The following is a 17,519-nucleotide window of genomic DNA, read 5'->3' on the forward strand; positions in this document are numbered from 1 at the left end:
GAGCGACATTGCTCCAGGTGTAGATTTAGTGAGCGGTCTTCCTGCCCTCAGTCTCTGGCGGAGCGCGGTGGTCTCCAACTCCATAAGTCTGTGGCTTCCCTGCCTGCTGCCGCTGGGGTGGCTGGCGGGTGTGGGAGCCCGGGCAGGGTTCTGTTGGGCGAGGAGGAGTTTTCCGCTCGCCCAGCTGAGATATCAGGCCGGCTGTACTCGGCTTCGCCCCCTGCTGGAGCCTCTATCTCCATGGTTACAGCTATAATGGATAGGGAGATTGACAGCTCGGCCCAGGTGACGCATGCATCTTCCTCTCCCTTGGCTGTTTGCAGACGGCCCCCCCCTGCGGCGGTCAGGGGCCGAGGAGGCAGTCAATGGCTGGCCACAGCTCCACAGCTGCGTGCTCGCCTGCTCTCTCTGTTTAACTCAGAGTGGCGTCGGCTATGCACACTGCCGGCTGGTTGGACGAGACACTGAAGAAGGGTTATGCACACCCCTCTGACTGAGTACGACCGGCACGTTCCGCCCCAGCACGTGAGGGACACGTCTGTAAACACCGGGACCCGAACCGAAACTCTGCCCATGGGAACCCCACGTAGCAGAGTGCGCGGGTCTCCCCAGGACCATTTTCCCCCTCAAAGATTTCAGTTTGTTTTTCAATTGAATTGTTCATGTTAAAGGTCACATTAAAGAATTCTGACATGATTTATCTTTGTCTCATTCTTTTACATCACAAGAACCTGGCATTTTAACTGGGGTGTGTAGACTTTTTATATCCATTGTATGCTGCCATCCAGATTACATCTTTTTCAGGGAAGGCCTTGCTTATTTCCACAAGACCAGAGGTCTCAAACCGGTTCCACTGAGGGCCATGTGTCTGCAGGTTTTTGGGTTTTCCTTTAAATTGGTTCCCAGTTCAGACCTAAACAACCAGGTGAGGGTAGAACCTAACCAATTAGTGACCTAATTAATTAATCAAGTACAAGGTGAGAGCAAAAACCTGCAGACACTCGGCCCTCCGTGGAACCGGTTTGACACCTCTGAGCAAGACAATGCAAAACCACATTCTGCAATTATTACTACTCTGCCATGGATTTGTGGAGACCTTTTTTAGGAAATAATGTATTACGCATTAAAAAGTAAATGTATTGTGAATTATTCAGATCACTCATAATAAATCCCAGTCTTAAAAAAAAATATATATATATATTTAAATGTGAATTGATTGTAGATTTTATCTGATGATTTTAATGTATAATTTCGTCTGAAAACGTTTTACGTTTTACTGCGTTACACCTTATTTTTACAGTCTATGCGTTACACACGGTAGTCAGTAGAGGACGAGGTTGATACCGGAGTGAGGGCACCGCTACCAGTGTGACGTATAATCTAGTGGACTAGACGTTCCTTCAAAAACAACAACTTCCGCAGAACCACCTCGGGCTTTGCTAGTCGAGGCAGTACAGAATTTAAAGGCTTTCGTGTACGTAACCTATTGTGTTACTCTGACCCATTTAATTATTTATTTCGTTTATTTAATTTTCTATTTACGTTGTTATTAGTCAGCTGGTCAAATTAGCACTAACTAGCTAACATCCCGGGACCATGAACTACACTCCCCCTGCTAAAGAAGAGGTCTGCTGGGCGTTGAAAGACGACCTGGGACTGAACATAGTCAAAGAGGAGAAGGAAGAGGAGGCTGTGACTGTAAAAATGGAAACGGGTGAGGTTTTTTCACCGAAAGAAGAGGAAGCCCTGTTCAGGGTGAAAGAGGAGGGTGACGCGGAAATTACTTTTAAATTGAAAAAAGAGGAAAATGATACGGCACACCTGATTAACACCGGTGAGTAACGACACAAAACTAAACACGAGGGGAACAGTTTGTTTTTAAAGGGTAGGGAGAATCTAACGTTTTCATTAGAAGCCACACGCATCTAAAGTTCTAATGCAAACCTACATCTCGCTTTTCCGAAAATTCCCAAAGTCATAAGGTACACGTGTAAGCAGTGTGAAGTAACCAAGATAACAGTCAGAACTTCCATTACTATGTAAATTCTGACCAGTCTATTGCAATGCATATAATGTTCAAATTAAATTAAATGGTACGCAATCATCACCGCTAATCTAAATAATGTGTTCAGCCATCGCGCCAGTTTTCTATGCAAGTCTGTTATAGTATAAACTGAAAATAGGTTTGCTAGCCCGGGATTACTCCACCAGGGAATATCAACTCAAAGTTGAAAAAATGCGCTTGCATTGCCAGGATTGTGGGTTTGATTCCCAACGGGGACTGTGATAGAAATCTAAAGTCAGAACTCTTTAAGGCAGGTAAGGCAGAGATCCAATTACTCTTTAACACAATAACAGTTTTATGTATATTTGCAAATGGAGACTGAAAGACACTAACACAAGATCAATCTGTGGACATTTTCAATTAGGGGTGTACTCACTTTTGTTGCCAGCGGTTTAGACATTAATGGCTGTGTGTTGAGTTATTTTTTACAAGCTGTACACTCACTACTTAGCATTGTAGCAAAGTGTAATTTCTTCATTGTTGTCATATGAACAGATATATTCAAATATTTACAAAAATGTGAGGGGTGTACTCACTTTCGTGAGATACTTTATGTGAACAGTGACAGACACAGGACACTATACACTCACCTAAAGGATTATTAGGAACACCATACTAATACTGTGTTTGACCCCCTTTTGCCTTCAGAACTGACTTAATTCTACCTGGCATTGATTCAACAAGGTGCTGAAAGCATTCTTTAGAAATGTTGGCCCATATTGATAGGATAGCATCTTGCAGTTGATGGAGATTTGTGGGATGCACATCCAGAGCACAAAGCTCCCGTTCCACCACATCCCAAAGATGCTCTATTGGGTTGAGATCTGGAGACTGTGGGCGCCATTTCAGTACAGTGAACTCATTGTCATGTTCAAGAAACCAATTTGAAATGATTCAAGCTTTGTGACATGGTGCATTATCCTGCTGGAAGTAGCCATCAGAGGATGGGTACATGGTGGTCATAAAGGGATGGACATGGTCAGAAACAATGCTCAGGTAGACCGTGGCATTTAAACGATGCTCAATTGGCCTCAAGGTTGTGCGTGTTGTGGCTTCACAAATGCTTTGCTGCACACCTCGGTTGTAACGAGTGGTTATTTCAGTCAAAGTTGCTCTTCTATCAGCTTGAATCAGTCGGCCCATTCTCCTCTGACCTCTAGCATCAACAAGGCATTTTCGCCCACAGGACTGCCGCAGACTAGATGTTTTTCCCTTTTTACACCATTCTTTGTAAACCTTAGAAATGCTTGTGCGTGAAAATTCCAGTAACTGAGCAGATTGTGAAATACTCAGACCGGCCCGCCTGGCACCAACAACCATGCCACGCTCAAAATTGCTTAAATCACCTTTCTTTCCCATTCTGACATTCAGTTTGGAGTTGAGGAGATTGTCTTGGCCAGGACCACACCCCTAAATGCATTGAAGCAACTGCCATGTGATTGGTTGATTAGATAATTGCATTAATGAGAAATTGAACAGGTGTTCCTAATAATCCTTTAGGTGAGTGTATATATTAACAGTGACAGGCACAGGACAACTGTGTATATATATCAACAGTAACAGCTGATGAACTTTCAAACAAATAGAAATATTGGCACATCAGAAGCTAGGTGGGCTGAAACGCTAGCTTGGCGATGCTCGCTTATGTTACCTGTCGATGTACAGGCGATGCTCGCTTATGTTACCTGTCGATGTACAGGCGATGCTCGCTTATGTTACCTGTCGATGTACAGGCAATGCTCGCTTATGTTACCTGTCGATGTACAGGCGATGCTCGCTTATGTTACCTGTCGATGTACAGGCGATGCTCGCTTATGTTACCTGTCAATGTACAGGCGATGCTCGCTTATGTTACCTGTCAATGTACAGGCGATGCTCGCTTATGTTACCTGTCGATGTACAGGCGATGCTCGCTTATGTTACCTGTCGATGTACAGGCGATGCTCGCTTATGTTGAATAATAATTAATGGCCGTCAACAACTGGTTTGCGGAGAACACGGTTGTTTGTTGTTTTCCGTAATTTATATCATGCAATATGGAGTAATGTATGAAATGTTTCAATGTAATAATGTGTATAATATACAGCCCTGGAAAATAATAAGAGACAACTGCACCTTTTTCTTTCCTTTCCAAATAAAGTTGAAAAGGAAAGTTTTGAGTGAGGAACAGAAACTTTCAATTTGCTATGGTCTCTTAATTTTAACACTTCTGTTCCTCACTCAAAACCTTCCTTTTTTCTTTTGAGCTAGGCACCAAACCATTAATCCGTTAATCGTTTATTAACAAAGTTAACATTTTCGTTAACGATTTAACGTTAGAGTTAACTGCATGACAATCATTATCGGACTAATTTACTTCCGTTACATTTAAATTGTGTTAACTCAAGTCCGCTAACCCAAAAACGGAATAAATATACATTTTAAAAACCTCTAGAGTCTAAGCCAAATTTAGTTTCAGTCCGGAGTAAGGAACGAGACCAACTCCAATGCTTGCTGGGCTGAAAACCTAGAGGCCATTTTCAGTCTAAAATGTATTTCTCAGTAGTAAGATTGCACGCTAGTCTCAAGGTTTCAGTATGAAGGTCAAGAGTGAAAAAAACACTCAGGAACCTTATTATTACTTGCTACTCGCAAGCAGCTATTTGTGTTTAGTAAACATCATCTGTAATTGTCCAACAAAGAATGACTCTCTAGTATCTGTGAAATGGATTGGCTGTTCATTGTTGGGGCGAGACCTTCAAAAAATGGAGTAACGTCAACGTCACTTTACTTCGCCTGGTCTTGACAGAAAAGGACAATTGGAATGTCATTTGACTCAAGAAGTAAGGTACATTTTATAAAATTTAGCTTCTAGAATGTACAGTTACAAAGTTCTTGGAAAAATATTACATAAGCTCCATTGGCATGCAGGGATCACGCTCAACTCTGAAAGTTTCTATTATTATCTATTCTGTTATGATCGTGGCATCTCAAGAATCTGCTGAAATCGCCACTGGACATCAACAGGAACAGGCTCAGAACCCCTGGCCCCACCTGGACATGACTTGTTGAAGTCAAAGGAAGAAGACAAGTTGATTTTCAATTGCAATCTGTGCCAATCAAGGGGCACATGACAAGCCTCAACAACCTCAAGCAGCACATCAAGAGGACCCACCCAGCCAAGTTCACACAGATTGAGGAGAAGGTCAAGGCATGTTCCTGTCATGGAAAAGCAGAGCAGAGGTTTTCTTCTGGTTCCAGCAGCACTTCGGTGTCGCTGGAACCAGAAGTTTGTTTTTACTTCCCTCTGCCAAGAAAGCACACCAGAAAACCATTGGCAAGTCCTTTGGCATCAATGCTACTGGCAGTGGCGTACCCCAGGCTGCTGATGATCAAAGGATTGTGGGCCTGTTCGTAGCCAACATGCTGCTACTCCATGTAGCAGAGTCTTACACGTTTGAGAGGCTTATCAAGAGCAGGAGCTCCATGTCATGGAGGACACCGTGCGGGCGAAATGTTAGTATGCATACTGACATGAAGCATTACTTGATCAGGTAATTTGTCATATTTATAATTATATTCCTATAATTTAAATGTTACCTTTTACCTTTTTACCTATTTTAAATTTCAAACACCACAGCTGACTGCTGGTCTGCCCACAAACAAAGCTACCTGGGCATGACTGTCCACTGGTTGTCATGACTGTCCACTGGTTGTCATGACTGTCCACTGGTTGTCATGACTGTCCACTGGTTGTCATGACTGTCCACTGGTTGTCATGACTGTCCACTGGTTGTCATGACTGTCCACTGGTTGTCATGACTGTCCACTGGTTGGACCCCAACACCAGGCAGAGGCAGCAAGCAGTTGTGTGCATCAGACTGACAGGCCATCACACCTATGATGTTGCTGACCTTGACTGACAGGCCATCACACCTATGATGTTGCTGACCTTGACTGACAGGCCATCACACCTATGATGTTGCTGACCATGGTCAACGTCCACTATGAATTCCACATTCAGAACAAAATCACCAGGTTAGATAGTTGACGATGTTATTATTATTATTACTATTATATTAAAATCAGATGATTTGTCTTCGTTCTATGAACAATTTGTATTAGAACATGAGTTCAGGTGGGCCACACGCCTCAGCAAACAAAGGGTAGGAGAGTTACTCAACAGAAGAACTAGACTCTGGGGTGATGCCAGCTGGGCATCGCAACGTCAGTCATTTTTGTTTAAACATACACTATTATGGATTAAAACATTGACACAGTGATTCCTGCCTGTTTTGTTGAGTGCTCCAACTACTCTTTGCCTCGTACTAGGCCTTTCTAGGACTTTACCATGGCAAGTTATTTTGTTGTGTCAGAATTTTGTGTCATTTTGTAAAATAAATTGTAGATTACAATTTAATGTAATTTATAAATAGAAATAATGTTCAATTAATGTAATTTTATCAACAACTTTGAATGTCTTTCTATTTCAGGATCACCACAGACAATGGCAGCAACTTTGTGAAAGCCTTTGTCTAGTTTGGGGCAGCAACTGACACCCTGCCAGTGGCAAAGGGGGCAATGAGTCAGCAACAACAAGGAGGATCAGGACGACGTCTTCAGTGCTAAAGACGCAGAAGGAGCCATGTGTTCCTCAAGGCCCAAAACCAGGACAAGACCCGACTGAAGACAGAAAACATGGCCAAGACCCGACTGAAGACAGAAAGCATGGCCGGAGACCCGGCCGGAGACCGAGGACCCGGCCGGAGACCGAGGACACGGCCGGAGACCGAGGACACGGCCAAGACTCGGCTGGAGACAGAGGACCCGGCTGGAGACAGAGGACCCGGCTCGACCAACTCCAAGGACTTGCTGACAGATGCGGCCTTCTTGGGTGAGTGTTGGTGGACTTGTTCATCCAGTTCAACACAGTCAGCCCCTCCAGTGCTGCAGTGGAGCGTTTGTTCTCTGGGGGCCAATAGATCATCTGATGAAAACTTTGAAATGATAATAATGTTGGAAACACACATCTGATGGACAAAATGGAGAACGAAAGGAGAGATATTTCATTATGTAAATTTATCGTGTTTTTATGAAAATATAATTATTTCTTTCAGCCCCTTTATCAATAAAAATATTTTAGTTTGATACTAATCATTTAAGTTTTTTTACTTTTTCAAATATTTTTGCCCTTCTCCTGCTCTAAAACATAACAATATTTTGGGGAATAGGGAGTGTGGCGGTGGGGTGGAATAATATGGTCCTATTGGTTGTCTGGTAACATATGACTCAGATGTTCTCCGTTGTCGATCTCTGAACAGCCCAATAAGTTTGATCACCATTCCACTTTCTTTGTTAACAAGAGAAGAACTGTCTTTCCCAAGGAAAAAACTGTAAGTCTTTAAGTTCTACCATTCAAGAGAAATTAGGCACTATGTCAACTTGAAGACTGTAGTCGCCAATCTACATAAAACTATGAAATCAAACTTCTTTTTTTTTTTTTTACTGTAAAGCAAAAAGCTATAGTTTTGGGGATCTAATGCAAGCCCTTCAAAATACCCCAAAAAAGGCATATTATTCACACTTTGTTAGATGTTTATAGGTGTTTTTAAGGGCAAATAACTTTTTGTTATAATAAAAATATACGTTAACTTTTATCGCTAACTTCCGTTACATTTTTAACAATTTAAGTGATTAACACTTATCAAGATAAACTTTTTGATTAACTGTGCCCAGCTAATGTATGTATGTACTATATCCATGTATGTAGTAATGTCTATGTAATATAATGTTATGTGTGCATGTAATATTATTTAATATATTTTTGGGTCTATGTGATATGTCACATATTAATGCGTGTATGTCATCTTATGTCATGTCATTAGGTCTTCCCTTGAATCTGTGTCAGGGACCAATGTCTACCATGTTTCTATGGTGAACATGCAGCCCTGCAGAATATCATTGATCTCTTGTTTACAGTGTGTTGCAAAAAGTATGGATGTTTTCCCATTTAATATTGTAACAATCCAGGACGAAATATATATTTTTTTCTTTCTACACAAGTATTACACAATGTTAATGTTGGATGAAATGTGACCTTTTCTTAAAAAGACTTCTTGCTCACTTCACTTATTCATTTTGAAAGACAATTAAAAATAAGCATTGTCATTTACACAGGAGAGAGATGGGACTATCCTGGATCCTCTGGGGAACCTCAACAACATCATGACGCTGACAAGACAGAGAAGAGTCTCTCCAGATCAGAACACCTCAAGAAACACCAGCAGAAACCCAGAGGGAGGAAACCTCACTGTTGTCCTGACTGTGGAAAGAGCTTTATTTTTTTATCAGAACTTAAAATACACCAGAGAATTCATACAGGAGAGAAACCTTACAACTGCTCTCAGTGTGGAATGAATTTTTCTAGATCACAGTCATTGAAATTACACCTGAGAATTCACACAGGAAAGAAACCATATGGCTGTGATCTTTGTGGAAAGAGATTCACTCAGTTAGGGCACCTGACTGAACACAAGAGAATACACACAGGAGAGAAAGCATATGCGTGCTCTGTCTGTTGCAAGAGCTTTGCTACCTCATTTGGACTATTATCACACCAACGGACACACACAGGTGAGAAGCCATATAACTGTGGTCAATGTGGGAAGCGATTTTCTCATAGGGGATCCCTCGCTTCACATCAGAGAACTCACACTGGAGAGAAACCATATAGCTGTGATGTTTGTGGGAGTAGTTTTACTACATCAGACCAGCTGGTAATACACCAGAGAAGACACACAGGAGAGAAACCTTTCCACTGTTCTGATTGTGGGAAGAGCTTTACTACCTCATTTGGACTGATATCCCACCAGCGGACACACACTGGTGAGAGGCCTTATAGCTGTGATCGGTGTGGGAGAAGATTCACTCAGTTGGGACACATGACTAGACACCAGAGAACTCACACAGGAGAGAAACCATATGGCTGTGATCAATGTGGGAAGAGATTTTCTCAAAGTGGATCTCTGGCTTCACACCTAAGAACTCACACAGGCGAGAAACCTTATAGCTGTGATCAATGTGGGAAGAAATACTCTAACTCAAGGCCTCTGGTTAAACACAAACAATTACACACAAGAGATCCACAAAGTGTGGATCATAGAGATGATTAGAGAACATCTCTGATAAAACCTGAGGTTATGTATTTAACCATTGTAACAAATCATTCATAGAGCACTTTTATTGCAACACTAATTATATTTGTCAAGCCTGTAATCTAAATTGTAGTAGATTACTGTATGACACTATTTCAAAGGCACAGTAGGCCTGTTGCACAGGCAATATAGGAATGTGATTTATTCAGTTTGTAAAGTATTTGTATTGTGAATGCAGAACCTTGTTGGGTTACATGGGAAGGGTTGAGAAAGTTAAGATTAATGATTGACTGTAATTGAGTGTTAAAAGGAATCAGTCTGAATGGTCTAAAGGATCGATTTGTGATCTGATAATGACTCCCCTTTGTAAAGTACAACACACAATGCATGATGTCACTTAAAGACAGGCCATGGTGACGGAATCTGATTGGTTTGTTTCAGTTTTTTTGTAAAGATGTTTTTTCTAAATGACCAAACCAAGTAGCTACATTAAACTAGTTGACTTGAATATACTTTTCTATCATTCCGTCCTCTTGGTATTAGCTTAAACAAGTCAAACTATTGGCCAAAATGTGTTGTGAAGCTTCAAGACTAATTTGGTCTGAATGCAAACAGAATTAAACTGTGACATGAACTAACATGGCAAAAGTACATCTGGCTCGATAGCAGAGGTAAGTTGGCAATAATCAGAGAAGAAAATGTGCATCCATCTGCTTTCGGGTACAAAACTAGAAAGATGTTTTTTATTTCGGTAAGAGTGTAGGCCCCAATGGTGATTTAATGTACAATGAAACCTGACCTCTGGTGCTGTAATTTCACTTTTCTCTGTGGCAAAATGTCATGAAGCTGTTCCAGAATCTGAGTTATTCAAGCGAACCTCAGGCAGTGGGTGGATCGGCTGATGACTGGAACTTAAATGGCCCTTAAACTTGACGCTTAATTGCAACAAACTGCTTGAAAAACACAGAGCTGCTAACTGGTCAATGCATCCACTGAATCGTAGAACCTACATGTACATGTCTTGCTGCATAGTGTAGTGTCATGTTTAATTCCTGTATGTTTATTTTGTACATTATCATTGTGGCTCAACGTGTTGTCCTGCCCTCTTGCAACTTTGTCCAAGTCATTGAAAATTGCCATTGTTTATAAACTCACTTGAATAACTGTGAAATTAAATGAATAAACATGTCTTCAGCATGTTGAAAATGTCAGTTTGTCTGCACTTTGTTGTAGCACTGATTTGATCAATGAAACAATTATTTAAGCAGATTGCGATGCGAGTCTTTTACGCCTTGCTACTTTAGAGTGACGTATAATCAACTGGATGAAATTCTTGTTTATTACTGTATTTGGGGACTTCCACAACACCTACGCAGCCTTCTCGGTAGCTGGTTGGCCATCAAAGCTTAAATAGTAATGTTTTAAACCTGCGTCCGTCGTGTAACAAGTTAACACAATGAATGTCATGTACGTTGTTGTTAGTCCGCTAGCTGACTATTATGCAATAGCATAAACGCTAATGATAGCAAGTTAGCATCCCAGAACATGAGGTCACTGAACTATTCTCCCAGCACTAAAAAGCAGGTCTGCTGGACACAGAAACAGGGTCTGTGGTTGAACATTTTCGTAAAAGAAGAGAGAGACGTTACGGTGACAGAAGATGGTTTTCGAGTGAAAGAGGATGATGTCGTTTTGGTAGTGAAGGAGGAAGAGAAGATTCCTGTCACACTGAAAGAAGAGGATGATGCCGTTATGGTAGTGATGAGGAAGAGAAGATTACTGTCACACTGAAAGAAGAGGATGATGCCGTTATGGTACTGAAGGAGGAAGAGAAGATTACTGTCACACTGAAAGAAGAGGATGATGCCATTATGGTAGTGATGAGGAAGAGAAGATTACTGTCACACTGAAAGAAGAGGATGATGCCGTTATGGTAGTGATGAGGAAGAGAAGATTACTGTCACACTGAAAGAAAAGACAGAGGAAGAGCGAGTAGATTTGGTTAAGACCAGTAAGTTATATCTTTAAAACATTCTCTGTAGTTGCTGTGTAGTTTTGAAGGGGCATTCATTTGCATTTATATTTTTGTAATTTAGTGGACACTTGTCCAGGGCAACATATAGTTGCATTTGTAATAAGACATCCACACCACTCAGTAGAAGTAATGCGATGTGAAGCGATGTCCTGCCTGAGGGAAGGAGGAGGGACGTCGACGTAAGGTGGCAACCTTCTATTTGCCTTGTTCCTCTCCCGTCCTCCCCCCTCTAACTCAGGCTTATTTATTGTCCATTTGTCCCTGACTAACTGCAAACATATGCATTGGATTATGAGGGATCTTAATATTGTATTGTCTGTGTTAGCTACTAGGAGGGATCTTAATGTTAACTACAGTTAACTCTTCTTTGTTCCATTGACGTAATCAGGTAAATGTCAGAGCAGTAGAGCATCATGTTAGGCTACTTTCCTACATTAATTTAACAACCCATGGCTGCTTATGCACTTTCAAGTTAATTCTCTTGGCACCTGAAGGATATTTAGTCTACATAAATTCTATAAATATATTGCTTAGGTAGCTTGATGTTAAGATTTATAGTGATATTGTGTTTATGTGAAAATAGACAGACCGTTGCATGACTCAAGGCACAGGGTTTTCCCTGCGTGTTAGTAGGTGTTTGTGATACTGGTTCAGGTTGTCACATGGCCATGCAACTGCCATCTATAACAGCCTGCTGATTAAACACTTGACTAGTCCACTGAATGGGGTCAGCCCTAGTTCCATCCTCCACAAGGATTTCATGATCTGATGATCCACAAGACTTCCTGTTTGGACTCCCCTGAATCTATTGGAATTCGTTGCTATGAGACACGGTTGATAGGGTTGGATGTTTGTAAAAGCATTTGAACATTCACTACTTTGACAGTCTGACCTTCTCGTTCATACAGGAGAGCGTTGTGACTATCCTGGAACCTCAGAGGAGCCTCAACGACACCAAGATCCTGACAAAGTAGGAAGGACCCTCTCCAGATCAGATGATGCAGATGAGTCTGGTGAGAAGCCTTACAGCTGTGATGAGTGTGGGAGGAGATTCACTCATTTTGGACACCTGACTACACACCAGAGAATACACAAAGGAGAGAAACCCTACAGCTGTGGTCAATGTGGAAGAAGGTTCACGCAATTAGCGCACCTGACTACACACCAGAGAATACACACAGGAGAGAAACCTTATAGCTGTGCTCAATGTGGGAGGAGATTCACTCATTTGATGACTTTGACTGAACACCAGAGAATACACACTGGAGAAAAACCTTATAGCTGTGATGTTTGTGGGAGTAGTTTTACTACATCAAACCAGCTTGTAGTACACCAGAGAACACACACAGGAGAAAAACCATTCCACTGTTCTGATTGTGGGAAGAGCTTTACTACCTCATTTGGACTGATATCCCACCAGCGGACACACACTGGTGAGAGGCCTTATAGCTGTGATCGGTGTGGGAGAAGATTCACTCAGTTGGGACACATGACTAGACACCAGAGAACTCACACAGGAGAGAAACCATATGGCTGTGATCAATGTGGGAAGAGATTTTCTCAAAGTGGATCTCTGGCTTCACACCTAAGAACTCACACAGGCGAGAAACCTTATAGCTGTGATCAATGTGGGAAGAAATACTCTAACTCAAGGCCTCTGGTTAAACACAAACAATTACACACAAGAGATCCACAAAGTGTGGATCATAGAGATGATTAGAGAACATCTCTGATAAAACCTGAGGTTATGTATTTAACCATTGTAACAAATCATTCATAGAGCACTTTTATTGCAACACTAATTATATTTGTCAAGCCTGTAATCTAAATTGTAGTAGATTACTGTATGACACTATTTCAAAGGCACAGTAGGCCTGTTGCATAGGCAATATAGGAATGTGATTTATTCAGTTTGTAAAGTATTTGTATTGTGAATGCAGAACCTTGTTGGGTTACATGGGAAGGGTTGAGGAAGTTAAGATTAATGATTGACTGTAATTGAGTGTTAAAAGGAATCAGTCTGAATGGTCTAAAGGATCGATTTGTGATCTGATAATGACTCCCCTTTGTAAAGTACAACACACAATGCATGATGTCACTTAGAGACAGGCCATGGTGACGGAATCTGATTGGTTTGTTTCAGTTTTTTTGTAAAGATGTTTTTTCTAAATGACCAAACCAAGTAGCTACATTAAACTAGTTGACTTGAATATACTTTTCTATCATTCCGTCCTCTTGGTATTAGCTTAAACAAGTCAAGCAATTGGCCAAAATGTGTTGTGAAGCTTCAAGACTAATTTGGTCTGAATGCAAACAGAATTAAACTGTGACATGAACTAACATGGCAAAAGTACATCTGGCTCGATAGCAGAGGTAAGTTGGCAATAATCAGAGAAGAAAATGTGCATCCATCTGCTTTCGGGTACAAAACTAGAAAGATGTTTTTTATTTCGGTAAGAGTGTAGGCCCCAATGGTGATTTAATGTACAATGAAACCTGACCTCTGGTGCTGTAATTTCACTTTTCTCTGTGGCAAAATGTCATGAAGCTGTTCCAGAATCTGAGTTATTCAAGCGAACCTCAGGCAGTGGGTGGATCGGCTGATGACTGGAACTTAAATGGCCCTTAAACTTGACACTTAATTGCAACAAACTGCTTGAAAAACACAGAGCTGCTAACTGGTCAATGCATCCACTGAATCGTAGAACCTACATGTACATGTCTTGCTGCATAGTGTAGTGTCATGTTTAATTCCTGTATGTTTATTTTGTACATTATCATTGTGGCTCAACGTGTTGTCCTGCCCTCTTGCAACTTTGTCCAAGTCATTGAAAATTGCCATTGTTTATAAACTCACTTGAATAACTGTGAAATTAAATGAATAAACATGTCTTCAGCATGTTGAAAATGTCAGTTTGTCTGCACTTTGTTGTAGCACTGATTTAATCAATGAAACAATTATTTAAGCAGATTGCGATGCGAGTCTTTTACGCCTTGCTACTTGAGAGTGACGTATAATCAACTGGATGAAATTCTTGTTTAATACTGTATTTGGGGACTTCCACAACACCTACGCAGCCTTCTCGGTAGCTGGTTGGCCATCAAAGCTTAAATAGTAATGTTTTAAACCTGCGTCCGTCGTGTAACAAGTTAACACAATGAATGTCATGTACGTTGTTGTTAGTCCGCTAGCTGACTATTATGCAATAGCATAAACGCTAATGATAGCAAGCTAGCATCCCAGAACATGAGGTCACTGAACTATTCTCCCAGCACTAAAAAGCAGGTCTGCTGGACACAGAAACAGGGTCTGTGGTTGAACATTTTCGTAAAAGAAGAAGAGAGAGACGTTACGGTGACAGAAGATGGTTTTTGAGTGAAAGAGGATGACGTCGTTTTGGTAGTGAAGGAGGAAGAGAGGATTACTGTCACACTGAAAGAAGAGGATGATGCCGTTATGGTAGTGATGAGGAAGAGAAGATTACTGTCACACTGAAAGAAGAGGATGATGCCGTTATGGTAGTGATGAGGAAGAGAAGATTACTGTCACACTAAAAGAAGAGGATGATGCCGTTATGGTAGTGATGAGGAAGAGAAGATTACTGTCACACTAAAAGAAGAGGATGATGCCGTTATGGTAGTGATGAGGAAGAGAAGATTACTGTCACACTGAAAGAAGAGGATGATGCCGTTATGGTAGTGATGAGGAAGAGAAGATTACTGTCACACTGAAAGAAAAGACAGAGGAAGAGCGAGTAGATTTGGTTAAGACCAGTAAGTTATGTCTTTAAAACATTCTCTGTAGTTGCTGTGTAGTTTTTAAGGGGCATTCATTTGCATTTATATTTTTGTAATTTAGTGGACACTGTTGTCCAGGGCAACATATAGTTGCATTTGTAATAAGACATCCACACCACTCAGTAGAAGTAATGCGATGTGAAGCGATGTCCTGCCTGAGGGAAGGAGGAGGGACGTCGACGTAAGGTGGCAACCTTCTATTTGCCTTGTTCCTCTCCCGTCCTCCCCCCTCTAACTCAGGCTTATTTATTGTCCATTTGTCCCTGACTAACTGCAAACATATGCATTGGATTATGAGGGATCTTAATATTGTATTGTCTGTGTTAGCTACTAGGAGGGATCTTAATGTTAACTACAGTTAACTCTTCTTTGTTCCGTTGGCGTAATCAGGTAAATGTCAGAGCAGTAGAGCATCATGTTAGGCTACTTTCCTACTTTAATTTAACAACCCATGGCTGCTTATGCACTTTCAAGTTAATTCTCTTGGCACCTGAAGGATATTTAGTCTACATAAATTCTATAAATATATTGCCTAGGTAGCTTAATGTTAAGATTTATAGTGATATTGTGTTTATGTGAAAATAGACAGACCGTTGCATGACTCAAGGCACAGGGTTTTCCCTGCGTGTTAGTAGGTGTTTGTGATACTGGTTCAGGTTGTCATATGGTCATGCAACTGCCATCTATAACAGCCTGCTGATTAAACACTTGACTAGTCCACTGAATGGGGTCAGCCCTAGTTCCATCCTCCACAAGGATTTCATGATCTGATGATCCACAAGACTTCCTGTTTGGAATCTATTGGAATTCGTTGCTATGAGACACGGTTGATAGGGTTGGATGTTTGTAAAAGCATTTGAACATTCACTACTTTGACAGTCTGACCTTCTCGTTCATACAGGAGAGCGTTGTGACTATCCTGGAACCTCAGAGGAGCCTCAACGACACCAAGATCCTGAAAAAGTAGGAAGGACCCTCTCCAGATCAGATGATGCAGATGAGTCTGGTGAGAAGCCTTACAGCTGTGATGAGTGTGGGAGGAGATTCACTCATTTCGGACACCTGACTACACACCAGAGAATACACACAGGAGAGAAACCCTACAGCTGTGGTCAATGTGGAAGAAGGTTCACGCAATTAGCGCACCTGACTACACACCAGAGAATACACACAGGAGAGAAACCTTATAGCTGTGCTCAATGTGGGAGGAGATTCACTCATTTGATGACTTTGACTGAACACCAGAGAATACACACTGGAGAAAAACCTTATAGCTGTGATGTTTGTGGGAGTAGTTTTACTACATCAAACCAGCTTGTAGTACACCAGAGAACACACACAGGAGAAAAACCATTCCACTGCTCTGATTGTGTAAAACACTTTACAACCTCATGTGGACTAATAACACACCAGAGAACACATGCTGGTGAGAAACCTTATAGCTGTGACCAGTGTGGGAGAAGATTTACTCAATCTGGGACCCTAACAAGACACCGGAGAATACACACAGGAGAGAAGCCTTATATCTGTGATCAATGTGGGATTCGTTTTACTGCATCATACCAGCTGGTATTACACCAAAAAACACACAAAAGAGAAACCTCATCTGCGATCAATGTGGGAGAAGATTCACAAATTTGAGGAACTTCACATTACACAAATACATACAAAGGGAAACCTTATAGCTGTGACTAAATTGGGAACTGATACTCTGATAAGTAGAAATCTGATGAGAAGCCATACAGGAGAGAAATCTTATGTTTGTCTTCAGTGCAGAGTGAGTTTCTCTAGATCACAATAATTGAAATCACACCTGACAGTTCAAAGGCAGTAAATATTGAGAATGAGTTTTGCTTAAGAAACTGACCTTCTTGGGCTTGGCCAGAGACATGTGATTATGGTTTCAAAATTACCTTAGTGACAGAAGTTGGGCTGTTGTAACAGATGGGGTAAAATCAAAATGTCTTCTACATGCGTATTTCCCTTTGCACACTGATGACACTGACCTGTACACTGCTGCTTTCTCTGTTGAACAAATGTTTCCACACCTGCAGTCTGATTTTTGAACTAGAAAACCTGCTTGTGGATCTTGGGTTTGTGCACGATGCTGTCTGATGAATGCACCCACTGAGTAGTCAAAATGACGTGTCTTGCTGCATAATGTAGTGCCATGTTTAATTCCTGTGTATATCATGTTTATTTATAATTTATACATAATTTTTGTGGCTCGACTTGTTGTCCTGCCCTCATGCAACTTTGTCCAAGAGAATCGTAATAGTTTATAAACTGACTTGAATAGCTGTGAAATTGAATTAATAAACATGTCTTCAGCATGTTTAAAAAGTCAGTTTTTTGCCCTTTGTAGCACTGATTTAATCCATACTAACAATAATATTTTGATATGCAGTGTACAGACCTGATATGCAGTGTACAGACCTGATTTGCAGTGAACAGACCTGATTTGCAGTGAACAGACCTGATTTGCAGT

The 17,519-nt window shown here is 41.2% G+C and overlaps 2 protein-coding genes across 6 annotated transcripts; both read left to right on the forward strand.

Annotated features, from left to right (window-relative positions):
* The first annotated feature begins 1,406 nt into the window (after window positions 1-1,406).
* LOC105030088 (zinc finger protein 501) lies at window positions 1,407-14,125 on the forward strand. Of its 5 annotated transcripts, none has more exons than XM_034294382.1 (3): window positions 1,747-1,834; window positions 6,538-6,938; window positions 8,222-10,556. In XM_034294382.1, exons 2-3 carry the CDS (start codon window positions 6,743-6,745, stop codon window positions 9,214-9,216), a joined length of 1,191 nt encoding a protein of 396 aa, XP_034150273.1. In that variant the 5' UTR covers window positions 1,747-1,834; window positions 6,538-6,742; the 3' UTR covers window positions 9,217-10,556. The 5 variants fall into 5 exon arrangements, with proteins under 5 accessions (XP_019905163.2, XP_028977970.2, XP_034150273.1 ...); XM_034294381.1 differs by lacking the exon at window positions 1,747-1,834 and adding an exon at window positions 4,241-5,598; XM_034294383.1 differs by lacking the exon at window positions 1,747-1,834 and adding an exon at window positions 5,610-6,082.
* Window positions 14,126-15,628: 1,503 nt separating this feature from the next.
* LOC117594902 (zinc finger protein 180-like) lies at window positions 15,629-17,194 on the forward strand. Its single transcript, XM_034294427.1, has 2 exons — window positions 15,629-15,662; window positions 15,933-17,194. The coding sequence occupies exons 1-2, from the start codon at window positions 15,629-15,631 to the stop codon at window positions 16,670-16,672; spliced, it is 774 nt and encodes a 257-aa protein (XP_034150318.1). The 3' UTR covers window positions 16,673-17,194.
* The last annotated feature ends 325 nt before the right edge of the window (window positions 17,195-17,519 follow it).

The sequence above is a fragment of the Esox lucius genome, chromosome 9 (genome assembly GCF_011004845.1).
Source record: "Esox lucius isolate fEsoLuc1 chromosome 9, fEsoLuc1.pri, whole genome shotgun sequence".
NCBI classification, from domain to species: domain Eukaryota; kingdom Metazoa; phylum Chordata; class Actinopteri; order Esociformes; family Esocidae; genus Esox; species Esox lucius.